The 22123-nt window shown below is 44.4% G+C and overlaps 1 protein-coding gene across 3 annotated transcripts in view; it reads right to left on the bottom strand.

Moving 5' to 3' along the window:
- The window catches only part of RGMB (repulsive guidance molecule BMP co-receptor b), a 53637-nt gene extending 36446 nt beyond the window's left edge, over positions 1-17191 (bottom strand). Inside the window, exons 1-3 of one of the 3 annotated variants that reach the window (XM_061623101.1) lie at positions 16962-17191; positions 14247-14333; positions 4531-4775 (exon numbers count right to left, since the gene is read on the bottom strand). In XM_061623101.1, the coding sequence (XP_061479085.1) occupies positions 4531-4775; positions 14247-14251 (250 nt within the window). In that variant the 5' untranslated portion in view covers positions 14252-14333; positions 16962-17191. The other 2 variants (XM_061623121.1, XM_061623110.1) reach the window with 2 other exon arrangements.
- Between the last annotated feature and the right edge of the window lie 4932 nt (positions 17192-22123).

Genomic DNA, 22123 nt, shown 5'->3' with positions numbered 1-22123 from the left:
GTATATTCACTGTATTATATCACCAGAATAATAATCCACAATCAATAAATTGCTTCCTCGCTATATTCCAACTTCCTGTACACATTCAATGGTTTTCAGCGTATCACTGCAGACTAAAGTCAGGATCATTCAGACCATGGTATTCCACATCTCTATGTAGGGATGTGAAAGATGAACAGTGAAAAAAGCGGATAAAAGAAAAATCAGCTCATTTGAAATGTGGTGTTGGGAGAAGAGCTTTGCGCATACTATGGAATGCAAAAAAGACAAATAATTGGGCATTGGAACAAATTAAGCCAGAACTATCACTAGAAGCTAAAATGATGAAACTGAGGTTATCATACTTTGGACACATAAAGAGAAGACATGATTCACTAGAAAAGACAATAATGCTGATGAAAACAGAAGGGAGTAGAAAAAGAGGAAAACCAAACAAGAGTTGGATTGGTTCCAAAAAAAACCCCACAGACCTGAACTTATAAGATCTGAACAGGGTGGTTTATAACAGATGCTACTGGAGGTCACTGATTCATAGGGTCGCCATAAGTCGTAATCAGCTTGAAGGCATATAACAACAGCAACAAAAATAGGTTAACCATTAGGATTACTGCAATGCGCTCTACGTAGGGCTACCTCTGAAGACAGTTCGGAAACTACAGCTAGTGCAAAACGCGGCAGCCAGACTGCTAACAAGAACAAAGCGGTCTGAGCATATAACACCTGTCCTGGCCCCCCTGCACTGGCTGCCAATATGTTTCCGGGCTAGATTCAAAGTGTTGGTATTAACCTATAAAGCCTTATATGGTGCGGGACCACGTTACCTTGCGGAACGCCTCTTCCGATATCAACCCGCCCGTACACTACGTTCATACGAAGGCCCTCCTCCGGGTTCCAACCCATAGGGATGCCCGGAGGGTGATGACAAGATCTAGGGCCTTCTCGGTGGTGGCCCCCGACCTGTGGAACGGTCTCCCCGAGGAAGTGCGCCTGGCGCCGACGCTGCTTTCCTTTCAGCGCCAGGTTAAAACCTTTTTATTCTCCGAAGCATTTTAATCTAAATTGATTTAAATTTAAAATGTTACTGTATTGATTTAGATTGTGTTATTTTGTATCATATTGTGTTATTTATTGTATTTTTTATGCTTTGTATTTCTATGTTCACCGCCCAGAGAGCTATTGCTAGTCGGGCGGTATATAAATTTAATAAATAAATAAATAAATTTCATATTAAACATTACAATATAATCTCATCTTAATCAAGTCATCATTATAATAGGGACATTGAAGTTTTTCCACACAATCCAGAACTGAATCAGTCTGCTCACATGTACTGGATAGCTACCAAACCTTTTAATAGCTTAAACGAGAACTGCAGTCACATCCAGATTCCAACCAGAATTTTTTTTAGAAAAATCACAGCAATTTGACTCCATGATTCAAAGACACTTAAGACATTAAACAGCATTAAATTTGATTAACAAAAGAAACTAAGCCAACTTGTAAATAACTAGTTTGACTACTAGTAGAGACTGGTCTTTTATCAGGCTCATCTGTCCTAGTTCCAAATATTTAGTGCATGTATTGAGGTCACAGGATTATTACACTACAAGCATTGGGTATGAACTATTGCTAGGCGCCTTGTCATTCAGCATTGCAAAGATAAACAAGATGTATTCTTTTTGCCCATACAGTAAGGCCCCGCTTTACAGCACTTCGCTTTACAGTGTTCTGCTAATACAGCAGTTGTGAATTGTAGAAAGGCCCCGCTTTACAGCACTTGTTCTGCTTTTATGGCAGTTTTTTGCCGCCGGGCGCCATTTTGGTCAATGTAAGTCAATGGGATCCACTTTACAGCGGGGGTCCGGAACATAACCCGCTGTATGAGTGGGGCCCTACTGTAACTCCAAATCAAAGACCTAGAACTATGAGACTTCTGATCCTACCCCTTGGACATGACCTAGTGACCTGAACGAACAACACAAAATGGCATTAACTTGGTGGATGGCCTCTAGTTCTTTTCTATATTTGAGCTTTAAAATGTTTTGGTCCATAGCATTTGTAACAAAGTTCCATGAGAGGCAGTATCTTGCTCTAGGACTTTTTTGTAAACAGAAGGAGAAGTTTGGAATCTGAAGCAAAGGTGCCTGAATATTCAATGAAGGAAGTCACCATAAGAATTTACTCTTTGTTCAGTGCTGACTTGTCAGTGCTACACCTTCTGCAAACAAAAACCTCTCACATTCTACTGCTGGCAGGCTGGTAACCTACACACAAGAATCACAAGCCATAACTTAAGGGCAATCTCTTCTCTAAAAGGACTAGGGGGACAAGAAGCATGTTGAAAACTAAGCTTTTTGACACCCCCAACCCTAAATTTTGTTGGTGTTCTCAGATTGGGAAAAGAGGCAATTTGTCAACACACTCTTTCTTAAAATTCAAGAAGTGTTAGCCTCAAGTGCTTCTACCACTCCATGGAGGGTATTACTCTATCAGCAGCTGCATAATACAGTTTCATTTATTTTAAGCTCATTGTCATTGGGGCACTGGGCTACATCCAGAATCAATCCTTCCTTTCAAAACAACCACGCTTTCATCACACACATTCCAGTTACTCTGCAAAATGTTTCCAGGAAGATATTCTCAAAGCATTCTAAGGTTGTATTATTTCATCACCACATGCAATCTAGAATTTCACAAAACATGCCTGCCAAGCCATGTTGTTGGGTCTCATGTCTCTGATCTCGGTATTTGTACCAGGAACTCCAAGAGGGGAAGGAGAGGGATTAACCCAAATTCTCTGAATTGGTTTCTGCTGGTTAAATTATATTTTCAAGTACTGCTGCTTACTTTTTAATTTTTTGAAATGTAGAAGTTTTTAATACAATATAATATTGTCATTTATATCATGGTTTGTCACCTTGAAAGGACTGTTGTCCAGAAGGCAGCCTAGAAATATTTACAATAAATAAATGTGTGCTGAACCAATACCCCAGCACTAAATCCCACTAAGGCTTCTTATACAGTTGGGGCTTTTAGTTGGTTCTTTTTAGCAAGGTTCTTCTGCTAATAGTTGGATGAGTTTTTTCTACAAAAAAAAAATATGAAAAGCAGGATTAAACTGTTTATTAAATAAGTAAGAAGAAATTGAGCCAGTGACATTTTCTAGGGCATGCAGATACAGTGCATAGGGAAAAGCTTTATTTGCTTTATATGCAGAAGTTTTAAAGTCACAGAAGCCCTGCCAGAAAAGTAGCTGGTAACCCAGATCTCCTTTCCACCCTGACATAATATGGTTTGCCATGAAAACTCAAGAATACAATCTTATTTTGATCTTCTTAAAGCCTTCCCCCCACCCAGCCTCTGTTCATAAGCCTGGACAGAGAGAGTCCTTTGCACAGCTTCCCTCAATGAAACGTAAGGAGAAAGCTGCAGACCCCTTAAGAGTTAGATACCAGCTCACATCCAAAGGCCAACAGAAACGCCATAAAAGCATGACGAATTGCTCACAGTTGACAAGAAGAGGGAATCTTGCCGAAAAACAAATAAGAGCAACAAGCCTCCATCAAGTTGTACCAGAGCACAGGTTCCGAAAACCAACCACACATATACTGGAATCTGAATTCCAGCCGGGCAAATAGATCCCTATTCAAGTTCACCCTGTGAAGAAGAAGATGGGAAGCAATGACATTTCACCAAGATTGCCTTGCCTCCCCTTCCCAAAATCCTTCAACGCCAGCTGCAGATTAGGAGTTGAGGCTCTCTCTTCCTGCCCCACTAAGAAGGAGGCGACGGCGGCGGAGGAGGAGGAGGCGACAAAGAGAAACCTGATCTTGGCGCTGCCTTAGTAAACACCATGGCAGGGAGGGAGCTGTGCCAATCAAACTTCACCCAGACACGGCAGCCCCCTCCCTAGACCGTGGCCAACTCCGCGCCCTTCCACGCTGCCTTGCTGGATAGAAGAACGTTAATAGCCTTTTTTAAAAATTCTAGAGTTGGCGAGGGAGGGGAGAAGAGACGAGTCAACATTCGTGTGGGTCAGATTCCTTTGGGCTGCAAAGCAAGAGTTTTGGCACAAGGAGAGCCCACTTTCTAGGGGAGTCTTAAGAACACAACGTGCCTTTAGCAGGGAGCGATCCGCCCGCCTCTTACGCTCCAGGTGGGTCGCAAAACTTTAGCTAGGCAGATTCCTTCATCTTCTGCCCCCTCATCCGCCTACTTTCGTCATCATGCCGCGATCACCGACTTTCAAACCATTTCCCCTCCTCTCTCATGAAATCATTAACCTATTCCGAAGGAAGTGAATTCAGGATCTGGGTAGTCAGCCTTGCCCGCAAATCCCGTACAAGCATAAAACCGCCGATCCATCAACGCACGAAACAAACGCGGCTTACACGACACCACAGTCTTCGGGGCGTCACTCCCACCTCCACCCCCCAGGCTGCTTTATTAGCTGTCCTAAGTGAGACCGCCGCCCCCTTCCCTTCCCTATCCAGATAGGGGCCCATCGGGAAGCAGGGGGGATTGTGGTACCTGTGTGTAGGAGCAGCCCCAGGCTGAAGAGGAGAAAGGCAGGCAGACGCGACGGGGGTCGCGGACGACGACGGTGCTCCTGCTGCTGCTCCTCAGCCTTGGCGGCGGAGGCGATGGCGCAGAAAGGGGCTGCTCTCCCCATGCCCGTCCATGCAGCTCTTCGGGACTCCAGCGGTGGGGCGACGTCGGCGTCGGGGCCGCTGCATGAGCAGGCGATCGGGCCTCCGCGCTTTCTCTTTTTCCTCCTTCAAATCAACCCCACGGTGGAAAGAGGCCGCCAGGCCACACGGGAACAGACGCAGAGGCCAGCAAGGGCGGCATCGCGGAGAAGTGGGGGAGGGGGAAAGAAGAGACACAAAAGCGGGTGAGACAAAATCCGGATCTACGAACGACCAAGCAACCCAGATCGGTCTTCTTCCTCACTTCAGGCGCGGCGAGACCTTGCAGCAAAGCAAACCGCCACCCTTTTCACTGGAAGCAATCTCGGCTCTGCACACACACGCACTCCGCTCGCTCCCCCGCCCGCCCGCCCGCCACTCCTCCCGGCACACTCTCATTGGCTCAATGAGGTCGTTCAACCAAACAAAGGCAACTCTCATAGGAGGCCGGAACTTACCTCCTCCCTCCACCTAAACCAATTTCTGGAGTCGATTTTTTTTCCAAGGAGACTAGTACTGCTGCTTAGGTATTTACAGTTTGCAAATGGGTGGAGTTTTGTTTCGAGCCGTCACCTTAAACAAAACGAAACAAAACCGGATAGAAAAGCAGACTGGAGATTTAATGTTATATACTGAACTAAAGCCCCGCTTTCTTTCGCACAGTAGAAGGAAAAACTGTCCTCATTGAAAAGACTTTTTGTTCTTTGTGTACCCTTACACTCCACTGGTTCCCACTCATTCGCTGCTGGGAAATCTGGTCTCCAATACACCACACTCCAGCAGTGTCTCCTCCCTCCTCACACATTCCTGCCAAGTCCGGTCTGTTACTGCTGGTTTGATGTAACCTAAGCTGTTCTTTTGGGAGGAGGATCACGTGATTGATCTTTTTTTTTCCCTTAGGCGGCCAATCACATTCCTGGCACAGCCCAGCCTAGCGCTTTTAGTTGGAACTCTGGCAAAGCTTACGTTCCAAATCGGAATTCTGGAACGAGGTTGAAGGCTGTGTGATTGGCTATAGTAAGAAGTGCTTTTGAAAGAAGAGGAGGCGTCCGTAGGATTGTGCCGGTGGGGCACAGAGCACGCTCTATCTTCCTCAAGGATTCAGCTTCAAGCTAATTTCTTGTAACTTTGTGTCCTCGACTTAGCAACAAAGTTATTTATTAATGTGAGGGAGTGGGGCACAGTACTTCCTTTTGTTGTTATGTGCCTTCAAGTTGATTACGACTTATGGCGACCCTATGAATCAGCGACCTCCAATAGCATCTGTTATAAACTTCCTTAGTTTATAACTTCTTTAGGCATCCCGAAAGAAAGGGATGGACTTTAATGAGGCAGCCCGAAGCAAACATGCTTAGAAGTTACTCCTATGCTCCGAGTAAATATGGATAAAATTGAACTCTGAAATCTTTTGTTCATCGTTAGGACCGGTGCGTCCTCAAATCGGTCACCTCTAGTTCTCATTTTAAAAAGGTGGTGTTGTTTTGTTTAGATAGTGGCATTAATCCGTAATAGCTACCCTTCTCTAATGAATGTGTAAAGAGCAACCAGAAGACTAACACTACACAATGACAGCTAATTATATATAATGCCAATAACCTACCTATTCTTAGCCCGAGCATATTCGCTAGAAAGAAATATCAGATGAAATGGCTGTAAATTCCAGTTTTTAATTGGATGACGTCCCCCCAAGTATGTCTTGTACGGTTGGATCATTAAAACGGCTTAAAGGAGTTAAGGTAATTTAAGGGGAAATAATCTGCGTTAAACTACCTTGACTAGGCATCTGTAGAATACAGTAATCACTTGGTTGTCAGTAGCACAGCTTTCATTAGGATAATTTGTGATCGGAACGTTAACAACCTTGGCCTCGTACTGAGCTTCTACCTAGAATCTACTAGTGGTCTTCCCCGCCCCCCTCCAGCGGCTGAAGGCAGTGCACTAAATTGCTATCAGCCACGCGGACAAGGAGTCTGCGGAAGGGATACACACGACCTGGAAGGGGTTGGGGGGAGGCTAAAGGTATCCAATTTCCTTATCAGTAAGTGTAAAGTGGAGTCTAATCTTCATGAATTGCTTTAACACTTGAATAGACTTTCCTTTTCATCAGCTTGGCCAGCACATATCTCCTTGGGGCAGACGGTTTTGGGTTTTCTTTATCAACCCCCTTTCTGCCTAGTGGGTAGAGTCTGTTTCTTGGTAGAATTGTTATGCAAAAATGGGAGTCCTGATAATTAACTCTGAGGCCTGAATTATAAAAGAAAGCATGAATGTCACTAAAGTTTACAGAATTGGCATCAACAATTTTTTTTTAAAGATGGGAAAGTTACCCTAATCCTGTTTACTAGCTAAACAGGAAACAATCATGACTAACAGTAAACTGAAACAGTGGCCACAGAGGCTACTTAAACCAAAGCAACACCATGCTAGGGAATGAGATTAAGCTAGAGCTAAGGTCTACTTCATTACATTATTAGTATTAGTTGCAGCCACTGTTGTGCTCGTACTCTGGACACAGAATAACAGCTGCAAGTGCCACTTTAGCCTAAACAGGTTTACTCAGAAGTGTGTCCCACTGAGTTCAATGGGAGTGACTCAATTCAATGGGAGTAAGGGCACAAGATGGCAGCCTTGTTAAACAGGTGCAGTGATCCTAAAAGCGTGTTTGGCAGTTCCACTGAGATCACAAAAACTAACTTGAAAGTAGCATCACAATTTTAAAGATATTTTCCTTGGGAATTATTCAAGGGACTGTTTGAGGATTGTTATAAACAGCAGGACAGTCACACAGTTCAAACTGAAGATCAGTCCATACCATCTATTTTGTCATCTTTTTCACTGGTCTTGCTGCTGTGCCTTTGAAGTCTGAAATACACCAGCTGAGTGGCAGGGTTAGTAACAGGTAGCAATCCTGTTTACACAGGCAGACAGTCTTGACTGTTTATAGGTGCACGCAAGCACAGGCAAACAATAAAAATGACTTCTACAACACCTCACGGTCTGGCAAGATCTAGATCAGGGATGGGGAGCTTTTGGCCCTCCACATGGTATTGAGCTACCACTCAGCGCCCATCATCCCTGACAATTTGCCATGCTGACTGGGGCTGTTGAGGTTGACTTTCAACAGCATCGGGAAGGCCATGGATTCCCCATCCCTTAATGTACTCTAGATTAAGGACAGGGTACACATTACACATTACTTGTGTAATGTCTAGCAAAAGTAGCAGCTTCAATGCATGAACTCTCACATAGAACCTGTGGCTTCAATTCTGTACCACTTACAGAGCTTATACATAAGCTCAATTTAACTTAATCAGGCTTACTTCCTGAGGAAATGGGTGTAAGAGTATAAATTACCAACTCAAATGCAGATGCTTCTCAACAGAGTCATGATATTAATTTGAGTGTACATAGTTACATTTATGGGACAAACTATGAATCACTTAACCTGCCAGTGTAAAATCATCATTGAACTAGTATCCCCAATTTACAACCCACTTCTAGACATATTTCATTGGAAGTCCCACTGACATCAAAATAACTAAGGCTGCAGTTTTATACATACCCACTTGGGAGTAACTCCTATTGAATTCACTGTGACATACATAGGATTTCACTGTAAATTAGCTTAAGTATATGAATACCTGTTTGGCCAGAGATCCACACACCAGTTAAGCCTCCATTCACTTCTGGTAATTTTACTTAACAAAGAACTAGCTTCTCAAGTCCCAGCTTGTTCTATTCATTTAATTAAGACAATTATTTAATTCTAAAGTGTGGTCACTGGAGGAGGGGAGGCTCCTAAAAGCTCTTAACTGCAAACTTTATTAGATTTAGATTTACATAGAAAAGATTTCAAAGCTGGATATAACCCCTTCATAACCAGTATATGAATTTATCATTTATTTGAATTTTACAAGAATTACTAGAAGTTTTCTTATATATGTCTTAATAAATAAAAGTGCAACTTTTTCAGGATAGTTCTTCAGTGAAAGATCACTAAGATGTAAGTGTTGTTGAACCGATTGGGAGCAGTGACCACAGTGCTATTAAATTAAACATACATGTATTTATTTATTTATTTATTTATTTATTTATTTATTTATTAGATTTATATACCGCCCGACTAGCGATAGCTCTCTGGGCGGTGAACATAAAAATAGCATAAAAATAAACTTCCTTGGGGAGACTGTTCCATAGTTTGGGGGCCACCACTGAGAAGGCCCTAGATCTTGTCACCACTCTCCGGGCCTCCCTATGAGTTGGAACGCGGAGGAGGGCCTTCGTAGCAGAACGTAGTGTACGGGCCGGTTCATATCGGAAGAGGCATTCCGCCAGGTATCGTGGTCCCGCACCGTATAAGGCTTTATAGGTCAATACCAACACTTTGAATCTGGCCCGGAAACATATTGGCAACCAGTGCAAGCGGGCCAGAACAGGTGTTATATGCTCGGACCACTTGGTCCTTGTCAGCAATCTGGCCGTCGCATTTTGCACTAGCTGTAGCTTCCGAACTGTCTTCAAAGGTAGCCCTATGTAAAGCGCATTACAGTAATCCAACCGTGAGGTTACCAGAGCATGTACCACTGATGTAAGGTCCTCTTTACTCAAATAGGGACGTAGCTGGGCTACCAACCGAAGTTGGTAAAACGCATTCCTAGCCACCGAGGCTACTTGAGCCTCAAGTGAAAGGGAAGAGTCTAAAAAGACTCCCAGACTATGAACCCGGTCCTTTAGGGGGAGTGTAACCCCGTCCAGGACAGGGTATATATCCACCATCCGATCAGAGAACCCATCCACCCACAGCATCTCAGTCTTGTCTGGATTGAGCTTCAGTTTGTTAACTCTCATCCAGTCCATTGTCGCAGCCAGGCAACGGTTCAGCACATCGACAGCCTCACCTGAAGAAGATGAAAAGGAGAAGTAGAGCTGCATGTCATCAGCATACTGATGACAACGCACTCCAAAACTCCTGATGACCTCTCCCAATGGCTTCATATAGATATTAAAAAGCAGGGGGGACAAAACTGACCCCTGCGGGACCCCATATTGGAGAACCCGCAGTGTCGAGCAATGTTCCCCAAGCACTACCTTCTGGAGACGACCTGCCAAGTAGGAGCGGAACCACTGCCAAGCAGTACCTCCAACTCCCAACTCCGCAAGCCTCTCCAGAAGGATACCATGATCGATGGTATCAAAAGCCGCTGAGAGATCAAGGAGAATCAACAGAGTTATACTCCCTCTGTCTCTCTCCCGACATAGGTCATCATACAGGGCGACCAAGGCTGTCTCGGTGCCAAAACCGGGCCTAAATCCTGATTGAAATGGATCTAGATAATCGGTTTCATCCAATAGCGTCTGGAGCTGGCCAGCAACCACTCATTCCAAGACCTTGCCCAGGAATGGAACATTCGCCACTGGCCTGTAGCTGTTAAAATTGTCTGGGTCCAAGGAAGGCCAATTGCCAAGAAAACCCAACACGGTCACATTTGACTTCAAAAGAGGAAACTTCACAAAAATGAGGGGATTGGTAAAAAGAAAGCTGAAAAACAAAGTCCAGAGGGTCACATCACTCAAAAATGCTTGGAAGTTGTTTAAAAACACTATATTAGAAGCTCAACTGGAGTGCATACCGCAGATCAGAAAAGGTACCACCAGGGCCAAGAAGATGCCAGCATGGTGAACGAGCAAAGTCAAGGAAGCTCTTAGAGGCAAAAAGTCTTCCTTCAGAAAATGGAAGTCTTGTCTGAATGAAGAAAATAAAAAAGAACACAAACTCTGGCAAAAGAAATGCAAGAAGACAATAAGGGATGCTAAAAAAGAATTTGAGGAGCACATTGCTAAGAACATAAAAACCAACAACAAAAAATTCTATAAATACATTCAAAGCAGGAGACCATCTAGGGAGGCGATTGGACCCTTGGATGATAAGAGAGTCAAAGGTGTCCTAAAGAACGATAAGGAGATTGCAGAGAAGCTAAATGAATTCTTTGCATCTGTCTTCACAGTGGAAGATATAGGGCAGATCCCTGAACCTGAAATAACATTTGCAGGAAGGGATTCTGAGGAACTGAGACAAATAGTGGTAACGAGAGAGGAAGTTCTAGGCTTAATGGACAATATAAAAACTGACAAATCACCGGGCCCGGATGGCATCCACCCAAGAGTTCTCAAAGAACTCAAATATGAAATTGCTGATCTGCTAACTAAAATATGTAACTTGTCCCTCGGATCCTCCTCTGTGCCTGAGGACTGGAAAGTGGCAAATGTAACGCCAATATTCAAAAAGGAATCCAGAGGGGATCCCGGAAATTACAGGCCAGTTAGCTTAACTTCTGTCCCTGGAAAACTGGTAGAAAGTATTATTAAAGCTAGATTAACTAAGCACATAGAAGAACAAAGCCTTGCTGTAGCAGAGCCAGCATGGCTTCTGCAAGGGAAAGTCCTGTCTCAGTAACCTACTAGAATTCTTTGAGAGTGTCAACAAGCATATAGATAGAGGTGATCCAGTGGACATAGTGTACTTAGACTTTCAAAAAGTGTTTGACAAGGTACCTCACCAAAGACTTCTGAGGAAGCTTAGCAGTCATGGAATAAGAGGAGAGGTCCTCTTGTGGATAAGGAATTGGTTAAGAAGCAGAAAGCAGACAGTAGAAATAAACGGACAGTTCTCCCAATGGAGGGCTGTAGAAAGTGGAGTCCCTCAAGGATTGGTATTGGGACCTGTACTTTTCAACTTGTTCATTAATTACCTAGAATTAGGAGTGAGCAGTGAAGTGGCCAAGTTTGCTGACGACACTAAATTGTTCAGGGTTGTTAAAACAAAAAGGGATTGCAAAGAGCTCCAAAAAGACCTCTCCAAACTGAGTGAATGGGCGGAAAAATGGCAAATGCAATTCAATATAAACAAGTGCAAAATTATGCATATTGGAGCAAAAAATCTGAATTTCACATATACACTCATGGGGTCTGAACTGGCGGTGACCGACCAGGAGAGAGACCTTGGGGTTGTAGTGGACAGCATGATGAAAATGTCGTCCCAGTGCGCGGCAGCTGTAAAAAAGGCAAATTCCATGCTAGGGATAATTAGGAAAGATATTGAAAATAAAACAGTCGATATCATAATGCCGTTGTATAAATCTATTGTGCGGCCGCATTTGGAATACTGTGTACAGTTCTGGTCGCCTCATCTCATACAGGATGGAGTTGGAAAAGGTTCAGAAGAGGGCAACCAGAATGATCAAGGGGATGGAGCGACTCCCTTACGAGGAAAGGTTGCAGCATTTGGGGCTTTTTAGTTTAGAGAAAAGGCGGGTCAGAGGAGACATAAGTGTATAAAATTATGCATGGCATTGAGAAAGTGGATAGAGAAAAGTTCTTCTCCTTCTCTCATAATACTAGAACTCGTGGACATTCAAAGAAGCTGAATGTTGGAAGATTCAGGACAGACAAAAGGAAGTACTTCTTTACTCAGCGCATAGTTAAACTATGGAATTTGCTCCCACAAGATGCAGTAATGGCCACCAACTTGGATGGCTTTAAAAGAAGATTAGACAAATTCATGGAGGACAGGGCTATCAATAGCTACTAGCCGTGATGGCTGTGCTCTGCCACCCTAGTCAGAGGCAGCATGCTTCTGAAAACCAATTGCCGGAAGCCTCAGGAGGGGAGAGTGTTCTTGCACTCGGGTCCTGCTTGCGGGCTTCCCCCAGGCACCTGGTTGGCCACTGTGAGAGCAGGATGCTGGACTAGATGGGCCACTGGCCTGATCCAGCAGGCTCTTCTTATGCAGAATTCACGTTAAAAAAACCTGGAAGAATAGAGGTTCCCTCTGCTTTCATTCTATTGCATGGCAGCCCTCACACTGTAGAGGGCGATCTTGAGTTATTGTAAATATTAAGGTCATTACAGTAAATGTTACAGGTTTCATTAAAAGAAGCTAAATTTCACCAAAGGGGGCTTGGTTGTTAGGTTGTAAAGGCTGGGAAATGATGCCTTCTATTTGCATCTTTTACAATGATATAAATGTCAGTGTTAAAAAGATGCTACATTTTGTTTTTTTAAAATATTACACCAATATAATACCCCCAAATTTAAAAAGTAACCTCCCCCCCAAAAAAGGCTTCCATTAATGAACTTTCATATGTAGATCTGTTGTGGCCAAAAGTTTAGAATTTGGTTTTTGAAGTGTTGCCATGTGTGTGTAAACTTTCAACAACAAAATCAAAAATGGAAAAGAAGCCGTGTGAGAGAGTGTGAGAGAGTGTGAGAGAGTGTGAGAGAGTGTGAGAGAGTGTGAGAGAGTGTGAGAGAGTGTGAGAGAGTGTGAGAGAACGAACCTGTGGCCTTCCAGATGTTGCTGGACAAGTCAGCCACCATGACCCATGGTCAGAAATGATAGTTGTCCATCTGAAGACCCAAAGGTTCCCCATCCCCTGTTTAAGGCTAAGATTTTGAGAAAGCAAGAAAACATTGCCATCAACAAGACAGATCTAAACAAGGTTTTAGCTGAAATCCACTCATCAGAGCTCTTCCTCCTCCTGATCACAAAGAGAATAAAGCCATTAAACTGAAACTAGAGCGCTCAGTTATTTAACTCTTGCACTTTAGCTGCCTTACTAGCTTGCCTGACTTGGTGGAAGTCAAATGAATAAGTCATCACCTTGTTGATTTGGAAGCCTTTCATTTCAAACGGCACTACTTCCAAGCACCTTAAGCTATACTTACAAGTAAAGAGTGATTAAGGCAGCAGCACTTTGCTCTTTCAGTTAAGATTAGATTCCATTGAAAGTAGGGAGGGGGTCACTTTTAGGTAAAGTGTTATAGGAGTATCCCCTAATGTTAAGTGAAAGTTTTCCATTTTAAAGTGGATCTCCGCGATTATCAACTTCTTTATTTGCCCAGCTAGGCTGTGATCCTATGAATCCTTACACAACCATGCATTAAAAGCACATCTCTCCCCCCCCAAAAAAAAGCATCCTGGGAACTGTAGTTTGTTAAGGCTAGTGGGAATTGTAGCTCTGTGAGGGGTAAACTACAGTTTCCAGGATTCTTGGGGCGGAGAACCGCTTTAGATGTATGACCACAGCCGAACTTCTGAGTAACCGCAAACAGGATTGGGCAGTTACTGTGAAGGAAGCAGGCACCATGTTAGCAGAAAACCGAGGCAAGGGGAAGCAAAAAGTGAACGACGGCATAGCTGAACATGCGTCAAGCATATGCAAGGAACATTAGTGGATCTGGAACACGCTGTGGCTTCTTCTATCCCAGAAGGTACATGAGCTGCTTTAACTGCCCCCCTTTTGCTACGATTTCCGTTTGCAGAAATCTTTTGCCAACACGATTATGATCCTCCATGCTTGGCGGACCGGGCTGGTGTTTGGACTGACCCAGTTAGGGAAGGGGGAAGGGGAGGATCGAACCCACGGCTCTCTAATGGGCCAGGCGCTCCGCCGATTCTACCTCCCGTCCCGCCATTGTTTGCTTCTCCGCGCATCCGAGGAAGTCTCAGCGGCACACAAAGCGCTGAATAAGTCGGCCTCAGAACACCTTGCTACTTACATCATCTTTAACCCTTCTGGCGCCGAGCGGGTCCCGGGCTTCTTCAAACCTGCATTGTAAAAGACGCGACGCTGGATAATTCAAGACCTGGTCGGCAACAAAACAAGAACAAAATTAAAGGAAAATATAGCTGAGAGACGGTCCTTTTTCCGAAGCCAGAAAAAAAAGGGGGGGGGTTCTACTCAGCCTCACTGGAAGGAAGTGATGCGAGGGAGCGAGCGAGGGGGCTGCAGCGATGAACCGAAAAAATGCAGAGTAGCAGGTGCAAAAAGCATTTGGGAGCCGCTGGCCAGAGCGAAGGAAGCAATTTGCTTCCTGCCCATTTATCTCGGGAAACCAGCACGCTCGTCTCTCAGAAACAAAGTTTAACCTCTTGCAAGCCGGCAGGCGTTCAAGAGGTCTGTAGCCTCCTTGAATGCGTTTCGGGCTCTTTCTTGTTTAAAAACGCGGGCGAAGGCAAGGGTAATTACGGCCGTCAGTGAGACTCTGGAGAGGGGGCCTCCCGGCGCTGGTTTCAGCAGGGCTCGATTTTGCGGATTAGCTCTTCTGAAATTGACATGGGCACATCATCACGCGCACCTTCTACTCCGGGAAGCTCAACAGCTGGCCTTGATTCCTGGCTCGGTGCTCCCCAGAAACGGACCCCAACGTCAATCGCCCGACAAAAGTTGCTCCCCTCCCTTATCTCTCTTTGGAACCCACGAACCTGAACGAGTTTGACTTGAAAGAAAGAAATCCCGCGGGGCTTTCTACTTCCAAGTACGTATCTGTAAAGAGTGGGCTCTTCTTCGGCTTCGGATGGAGACTACAGAATCCACGTTTTTCTCCCCCGTCCCGGTTCTGTTAAATACTTTTAACGGGCTACCCGTTGAGTATTAGTGGGGCAGAAGGCAGGAAGACCAACAGTAGGTGGAGCCAGAGGCAATGAGAGGGCAGAACCAACTCACTTTGCCCCCATCCTCACCCCTGCTGAGTTCTACAAGGGCACTGAAGCAAAGGAGGAGGGAGTTGCAGGCACAGCCACCTCTGGACTGGTCGGGGAAGTAAAGGCAGGCAGGTGCAGGCTGACCAGTAGCGTAGTGGCAAATTCAGAAGTCACAGCCACCACCACGCATTGATTTTGCTGCTGGGTTGAGAATGAGACTCTTGTTAATGCCTTCTCCCACAACAACAAATGTCGAAAGGGAATGTGTGTGTTAGCTACTGAAAAGAGTCTTCTCTTTGGCTAACTCACCTCCTTTCACTCTGATTAGCTCCAGAGCAGGAAAGGACAAAGAAGTATGGTAAAAGACTATTCTCGGTGGCTAACAGACTCCCCTTTCATGCTGATTGACTGATAGGATGCTGGAGATATAGGGACCCTGCTCTCAAAAAAGTAAAGGGTCTAAGACCCCCCCCTGAGACCCCATACAACTACCCCCTGGGGCTGACTGGGGGCAGGCCGAGGTTGGTGGGGAGTGCCCAATTTGCCCTAATAGACCAGCCTCCACTCCGATTGCAGCCTGTCACTCCGACCCTAGATTTGGTTCCAAGGAAAACTGGGTTAGAATAGCAGAAACTGTCCACGCTTTCCTTCCAATTTACTCTTAACTGCCCTTCATTGGGCATGATATCTAGGGAAACGTTCCGGAGTGCTTCCAAGTAAAGTGCTTAATGCGGAGCCGGTGTAGGCCCTGGGCTCAGGCCCAATCCTCACTCAGCCCCGAAACTCACCAGGTGACCTTCATTGTAACGGCCTTTGGCTACACGCAATAAAGTTTTGTGACATGGGATTCGTGGTACATAGGACAAAGAGCCTAGAAATCAACTAGAGACGCTGGGTGACCTTGGGCCAACCACTGTCTCCCAGCCTAACCTGCCTCATAGGGGGGTAGCGAGGGCAAAAATGGAGAGGTGAGAAGTGAACTCTGTGCGCTGCCTTGAGCTCTTCGGAGGATAAACGTAGCAAATAAATGAAAATTAAGGAAGGGTGGCTTCTGGCTGCTTGAATCTCGACAGCAAGCTAGCCCCTCTCAGCCCCTCTCTTTTGCCCCCCCCCGCCTCCCCCCCCCAGCCGAGGAGAATCTTCAAGAGCTGCCTTTTGTTTGTTAGTTATTGTTGGGGGGGTTATCGCAGTTATTTGTTCTTGATAACAAAATCGCCTCTTATTGTAACTAATGCAGGCAGGCTGCTTATCAAGCCATCCTTGTAGTAATGACCCCGTTACTCTCTTTATCTCATCCCTGTCTTCCAGCGCAATCTTCTCTTGAATGTTTACTTAGAAGAAAGCCCCACTGTGTCCAACGGGCTTACTCCCGGGTAAAGTGTGTCCAGCCTTAATAAACCCCTTCTCTCTTCTCCCCTCCCCCTTTGAAATCGACGGGGCTGAAGATCTGGGCGCGGAGGTGCTTGGATTCATCAGGCATTCGCCTCCCCAAGTCTTCCTGGCAGCCCGATGAGGGACAGACAGACGGAGGCTGCTGTTCAGAGCCTTGCATTGATTGAGTGTTTTTTTCCCGTCGGTGTATGAACTCCAGGTGTTAGGTTTGCCCAAGGCAAATTCCCACCACAAGTGATTTTCCAGGTTAGGGTGTTTTGCTTTGTTTTTTGGAGGGGGGAGGAGAGGCCGACCCTCCTGCCCCTTCCCCAAAGCAAAGAGAGTCCGCCAAAGCAACCCACTGCGACCACCTCCGCCGCCTCCCCCCCGCCCCCCGACAAAACAAACGACGAACTCACCGCGAGCATCGCCTCGTCAGTTTCATCGCTGACGTTTCCCCAACTGGAACTACGCGGCGAGCACTGCCTGGCAGGTAGGCAGGCAAGCAGACAGGCAACGGACTCCTGTCGTCTGTCCTCCGAGAAGAAGGTGGGACTTCTCCAGGGTCGGCTGACCCGGCTAGTGATCGGAGGACGGCCGCAGCAGCCCCGAGAAGCGTTCGAACGGCTGTCGCCTTCGCCCCGTAGCGCTCACACAAAGGGAGGGGGGGCGCTGAGTTGCCTTTAATGACAGCGGGATGATCTCTCCGCAAACAAATGCGCTCAGAGCCTCCGCTCCCTGCCGCTGGCTCGCCGCCTCCCCCTCCATCCCTGCCTGCCCCCTCCCTTCCCGAAAACCGCTGGAATGTACCACCTGCACATCTGTATCATCAGCTGGCGATCCCTTCTGGTCCCTTCCTCTGCCATGATAGGGGAGACGACTCTCTGACTGTTACAGCCCTTTTCCCTTTTTCATCCTTTTCACTCCTTCCCAAGCAGTGCCTTCTCTTTAGTTTTCCCTTCTTCCCTCTTTTATTTCCAGATGTTTCATTATTACCACACGTTCTGCATCCCTTCCATTCCTTGTTGCCAGTCCGATCAGTGGTTATTGCTATTGGTTCTAGTAGTTCATTTCCTGAGCTGACTTGAGTTTGAAATGCAGCATTTCTTTTTAAATGAACAAATAAATCAATGAAAAATTTTCTCAAGGCAGAATATTTTGGCTAAGAAAGAAAAGTCCAAAATCACAGAGAGGGTACCGGTTCCTTTGGTGGCTTTACTGCCTTCCATAGGACCTAGTACCTTGGAGAAAACTTTTTGCAGAATGCAGCTCAGATGACACTCCCATGGAAATCAAGCCGTGACTTTGCCCTGAGCACGTCTTCAAATCAAAGGTCGCTCTTGAAGTTCACACAGTGTTTTCATGTGCCTCCTCTTCACAACTGGAATCGATAAGTAAGCCAAAACAAGACAAAGACCTCAGAGTACAACCACTGGGCATGATTGCTTCTCTTATTTATTTAAATATTTATTTATTTATTTATTTGATTCCATTTCTTAATTGCTTCCCATATATAATATCTTGAAGTGATGTCACAATAAAAAGTCAAGAATAAAAACAAAAAAAAAATTCCATACTTAAAACCAATTCCATATGTAAAAACAATTTCATATGTAAAAAGTAATTTCAAATCCAGTGCAGATACAGACTGGGATAAAGATTCCAGTTCTCTTTTTTCAGGCTTGTTTTTAGTTTATTTATTGATATACCTGCATGTCTTCTTCAATTAGTTTACATGGAGCATCCCAGTGGCTTTTGCATTGATCAACCTTAACATCCACAGTACAGCAGCTCTGGATTATCTAAAGAGGTAGAGCACACACCAAGTCACCTGTGCAGCGTCCTAAAGACTTGTCAGCTACCAGCAGGCAAATACTGGCAACCTGATATAGAGAATGAGATTTCAGGCATGCAAATTAGCCTTAAGTCTTTTCAAGTATGGAAGGCAAAGCCACAACATCATTGAGAGATGATATAATTAGGAGTGCTATGAGGTGGGAACTTGTTCCCCAACTTCCCCTATGTTTGCAAAATCTGTGGTGCCAGGGAGCCTGGGAAGTAGAATTTTCACAGGCCATCCAGGTTCTTATTGTGTGCATTGTAGAAAGTCCTGGAATGCTGCTGAGCATGCTTTTGTGGGGGAAACAATTCATAAGGCAGATGAGCATCGTGAGCAGGATAATGTACTCTAAACCAGATAAGGTTGAATTTGGCGACATCCTGCACCCTGTTATGATACGATCAACTGGTATTCTCATCAACTTACGTTTTCATTTCAATACTGTCCCCTTTATTCTCTGATTTGGATAGCTCATATCCAGGATTTCCCCTAACTGCCCCATTTTCTTGATGAGTGCTGGAGTGCTGATGGGCTTGCTAACTTGAAGTATCCAGATTGTTTTACAGAATCATGCCTCAAGACACTTTTGTTACAAGATGAAATCTATGGCGTGGGACCTCAATACCTTGTGGAACGCCTCTCTCGCTATGAACCTACCCGTTCACTTCGTTCAGAATCTAAGGCCCTCCTCCGGGTACCAACTCATCGGGAAGCCTGGAGGGTGGTTACTAGATCTAGGGCCTTTTCTGTGGTGGCCCCTGAGTTGTGGAACAGCCTCCCCGAAGAGGTACGCCTGGCACCTACACTTCTATCTTTCCGGCGCCAGGTAAAGACCTTTTTATGCTCCCAGGCATTTTAATATTTTAATTTTCTTAATCTTTCTATTTTTAATATGTATCCTTCTTAATTTGTGTTGTATTTGTTTTTATTGTGCTTTCTGTTGTTTGTTTGTACATGTTTTTGTGATTTTTTACCATGATATATTGTATTTTACCTTGTTTGTTCACCGCCCTGAGAGCTATTCTGCTAAGGGCGGTATATAAATTGAAATTGAAATAATAAATAAATAAATAAATATGGTTGCCACTTGAGATTCTGCCAGGGCTTCTTGGTCTTTATCAGCTGTACAGCATGCAGACATTTGAGGATGGAAGCTTTCCATCATTTTACCATCATGCCAGGAAAAGCTTCCCCTGTTAGCTCTCTGACATGCTGTTGTTAAAAGCAAATCCTTCCACTTTCACAAGACCTACTTCTTCTACAAGTCTGAAAATGAAAGCCCCCCATACTTATCCAAACTTTCCTTGCATGGGCTTATGTAGCCTAAACCATACTTCGTTGTTGTTATGTGCCTTCAAGTCGATTATGACTTATGGAGACCATATGAATCAGCGACCCCCAAGAGCATCTGTCATGAACCACCCTGTTCAGATCTTGTAAGTTCAGCTCTGTGGTTTCCTTTATGGAATCAATCCATCGCTTGTTTGGTCTTCCTCTTTCTCTACTCCTTTCTGTTTTTCCAAGCATTATTGTCTTTTCTAGTGAATCATGTTCTCTCATTATGTGTCCAATGTATGATAACCTGTTTCCTCATTTTAGCTTCTAGTGATAGTTCTGGTTTAATTTGTTCTGACACCCAACTATTTGTCTTTTTTGCAGTCCATGGTATGCGCAAAGCTCTCCTCCAACACCACATTTCAAATGAGTGGATTTTTCTCTTATCCGCTTTTTTCACTGTCCAACTTTCACATCCATACATAGAGATGTGGAATACCATGGTCTGAATGATCCTGACTTTAGTGTTCAGTGATACATCTTTGCATTTGAGGACTTTTTCTCGTTCTCTCACAGTTGCCCTCCCCAGTCCTAGCCTTCTTCTGATTTCTTGACTATTGTCTCCATTTGGGTTAATAATTGTGCCAAGATATTGATAATCCTTGACAAATTCAATGTCTTCATTGTCAACTGTAAAGTTACATAAATCTTCTGTTGTCATTACTTTAGTCTTTTTGACGTTCAGCTGTAGTCTTGCTTTTGTGCTTTCCTCTTTAACTTTCATCAGCATTCGTTTCAAATCATTACTGGTTTCTGCTAGTAGTATGGTATTGTCTGCATATCTTAAATTATTGATATTTCTCCCTCCAATTTTCACACCTTCTTCATCTTGGTCCAATCCCGCTTTCCATATGATATGTTCTGCATATAGATTAAACAAATAGGGTGATAAAATACACCCCTGTCTCACACCCTTTCCGATTGGGAACCAATCATTTTCTCCATATTCTATCCTTACAGTAGCCTCTTGTCCAGAGTATAGGTTGTGCATCAGGACAATCAAATGCTATGGCACCCCCATTTCTTTTAAGGCATTCCATAATTTTCCATGATCTACGCAGTCAATTGCTTTGCTGTAATCTGTAAAGCACCCTTTAGGACTCACACCTAAACATTGTGAGGGGGTTTGAGAGTGTTGAAGAAGCAGAGAGCAATGCCATCAGGAGTCTAGACCAAGAGGCTAGATTCCTAGCAGGGGCACCCAAGATGGAATGGTTAAAACTGAGACGCCAGACTAAGATGCATCCAAACTCGGAGGAAGGCAATGGTAAACCACCTCTGAATACCTCTTACCACAAAAACCCTATGGACAGAGAATCCAAACTGCAACATGAGATAGTGCTGGAAGATGAGACCCCCAGGTCAGAAGGCACTCAAGGAGCTACTGTGGAAGAACAAAGGACAAGTATGAGTAGTGCTGTGACTAATGATGCAGCTGGTTCAAAGCTGAAAGGAAGCACAGAGGCTGATGCACACAGATGCCAAAGGAGAGTCCGGAGTTGTACGACGCACACAATAGGAACATGGAATGTGAGAAGCATGAACCAGGGAAAGTTAGAAATTGTCAGGCAAGAAATGGAACATATCAACATTACAATACTTGGCGTGAGTGAATTAAAATGGATGGGAATGGGACATTCCCAGGCAACATTTTCAATCAGGCAACTACCAAATATTTTATGCAGGAAATGAGAAATTAAGAAGAAATGGGGTTGCTTTAATATTGAGAAGTGAAGTAGCAAAAGCAATTAGTAGCTACAATGCAAGGTCTGAGTGAGTGATATCAATGAGATAAAATGGGAAACCTATTAACATAAACATCATCCAAGCCTATGCTCCAACGGCAAACACAGAAGAAGAAGAATTGGAGAGATTTTTCACAGAAGTACAGGAGGAAATGGATCACACACCAAAACAAGATGTGATGATAATCATGGGGGACTGGAATGCAAAAGTAGCAAACAGAGAAGAACTAGGAATTGTGGGGAAATGGGACTTAGGAGACAGAAATGAAGCAAGAGAAAGACTTATTGAATTCTGTGAAGCCAATGATTTGTTTCTTGCAAACACGTTTTTTGAGCAACTGAAAAGACAACTGTACACATGGACATCACCAAATGGTCAATATAGGAATCAAATTGATTATATAATTGGCAACAGAAGATGGAGAAGTTCCATACTTTCTGCAAAAACAAGACCAGGAACAGACTGCGGTACAGATCATGAACTGGTCGTATAGAAAATCAGAGTAAAGCTAAAGAAAAAGAACAAAGCAATCATAATGCCAAAATACTATTAAATTAACATCCCAGAAGCATATAAAGATCAAATAAGGAACAGACTTGAGGCTTTAAACTTAGTTGACAGAGAACCAGAAGAACTATGGGGTGAAGTCAGAGACATTAT

This window comes from Rhineura floridana, chromosome 1 (assembly GCF_030035675.1).
Source record: "Rhineura floridana isolate rRhiFlo1 chromosome 1, rRhiFlo1.hap2, whole genome shotgun sequence".
NCBI lineage: Eukaryota > Metazoa > Chordata > Lepidosauria > Squamata > Rhineuridae > Rhineura > Rhineura floridana.
The sequence above is the reverse complement of the archived record's forward strand: the minus strand, read 5'-3'. Positions and strand labels throughout refer to the sequence as shown.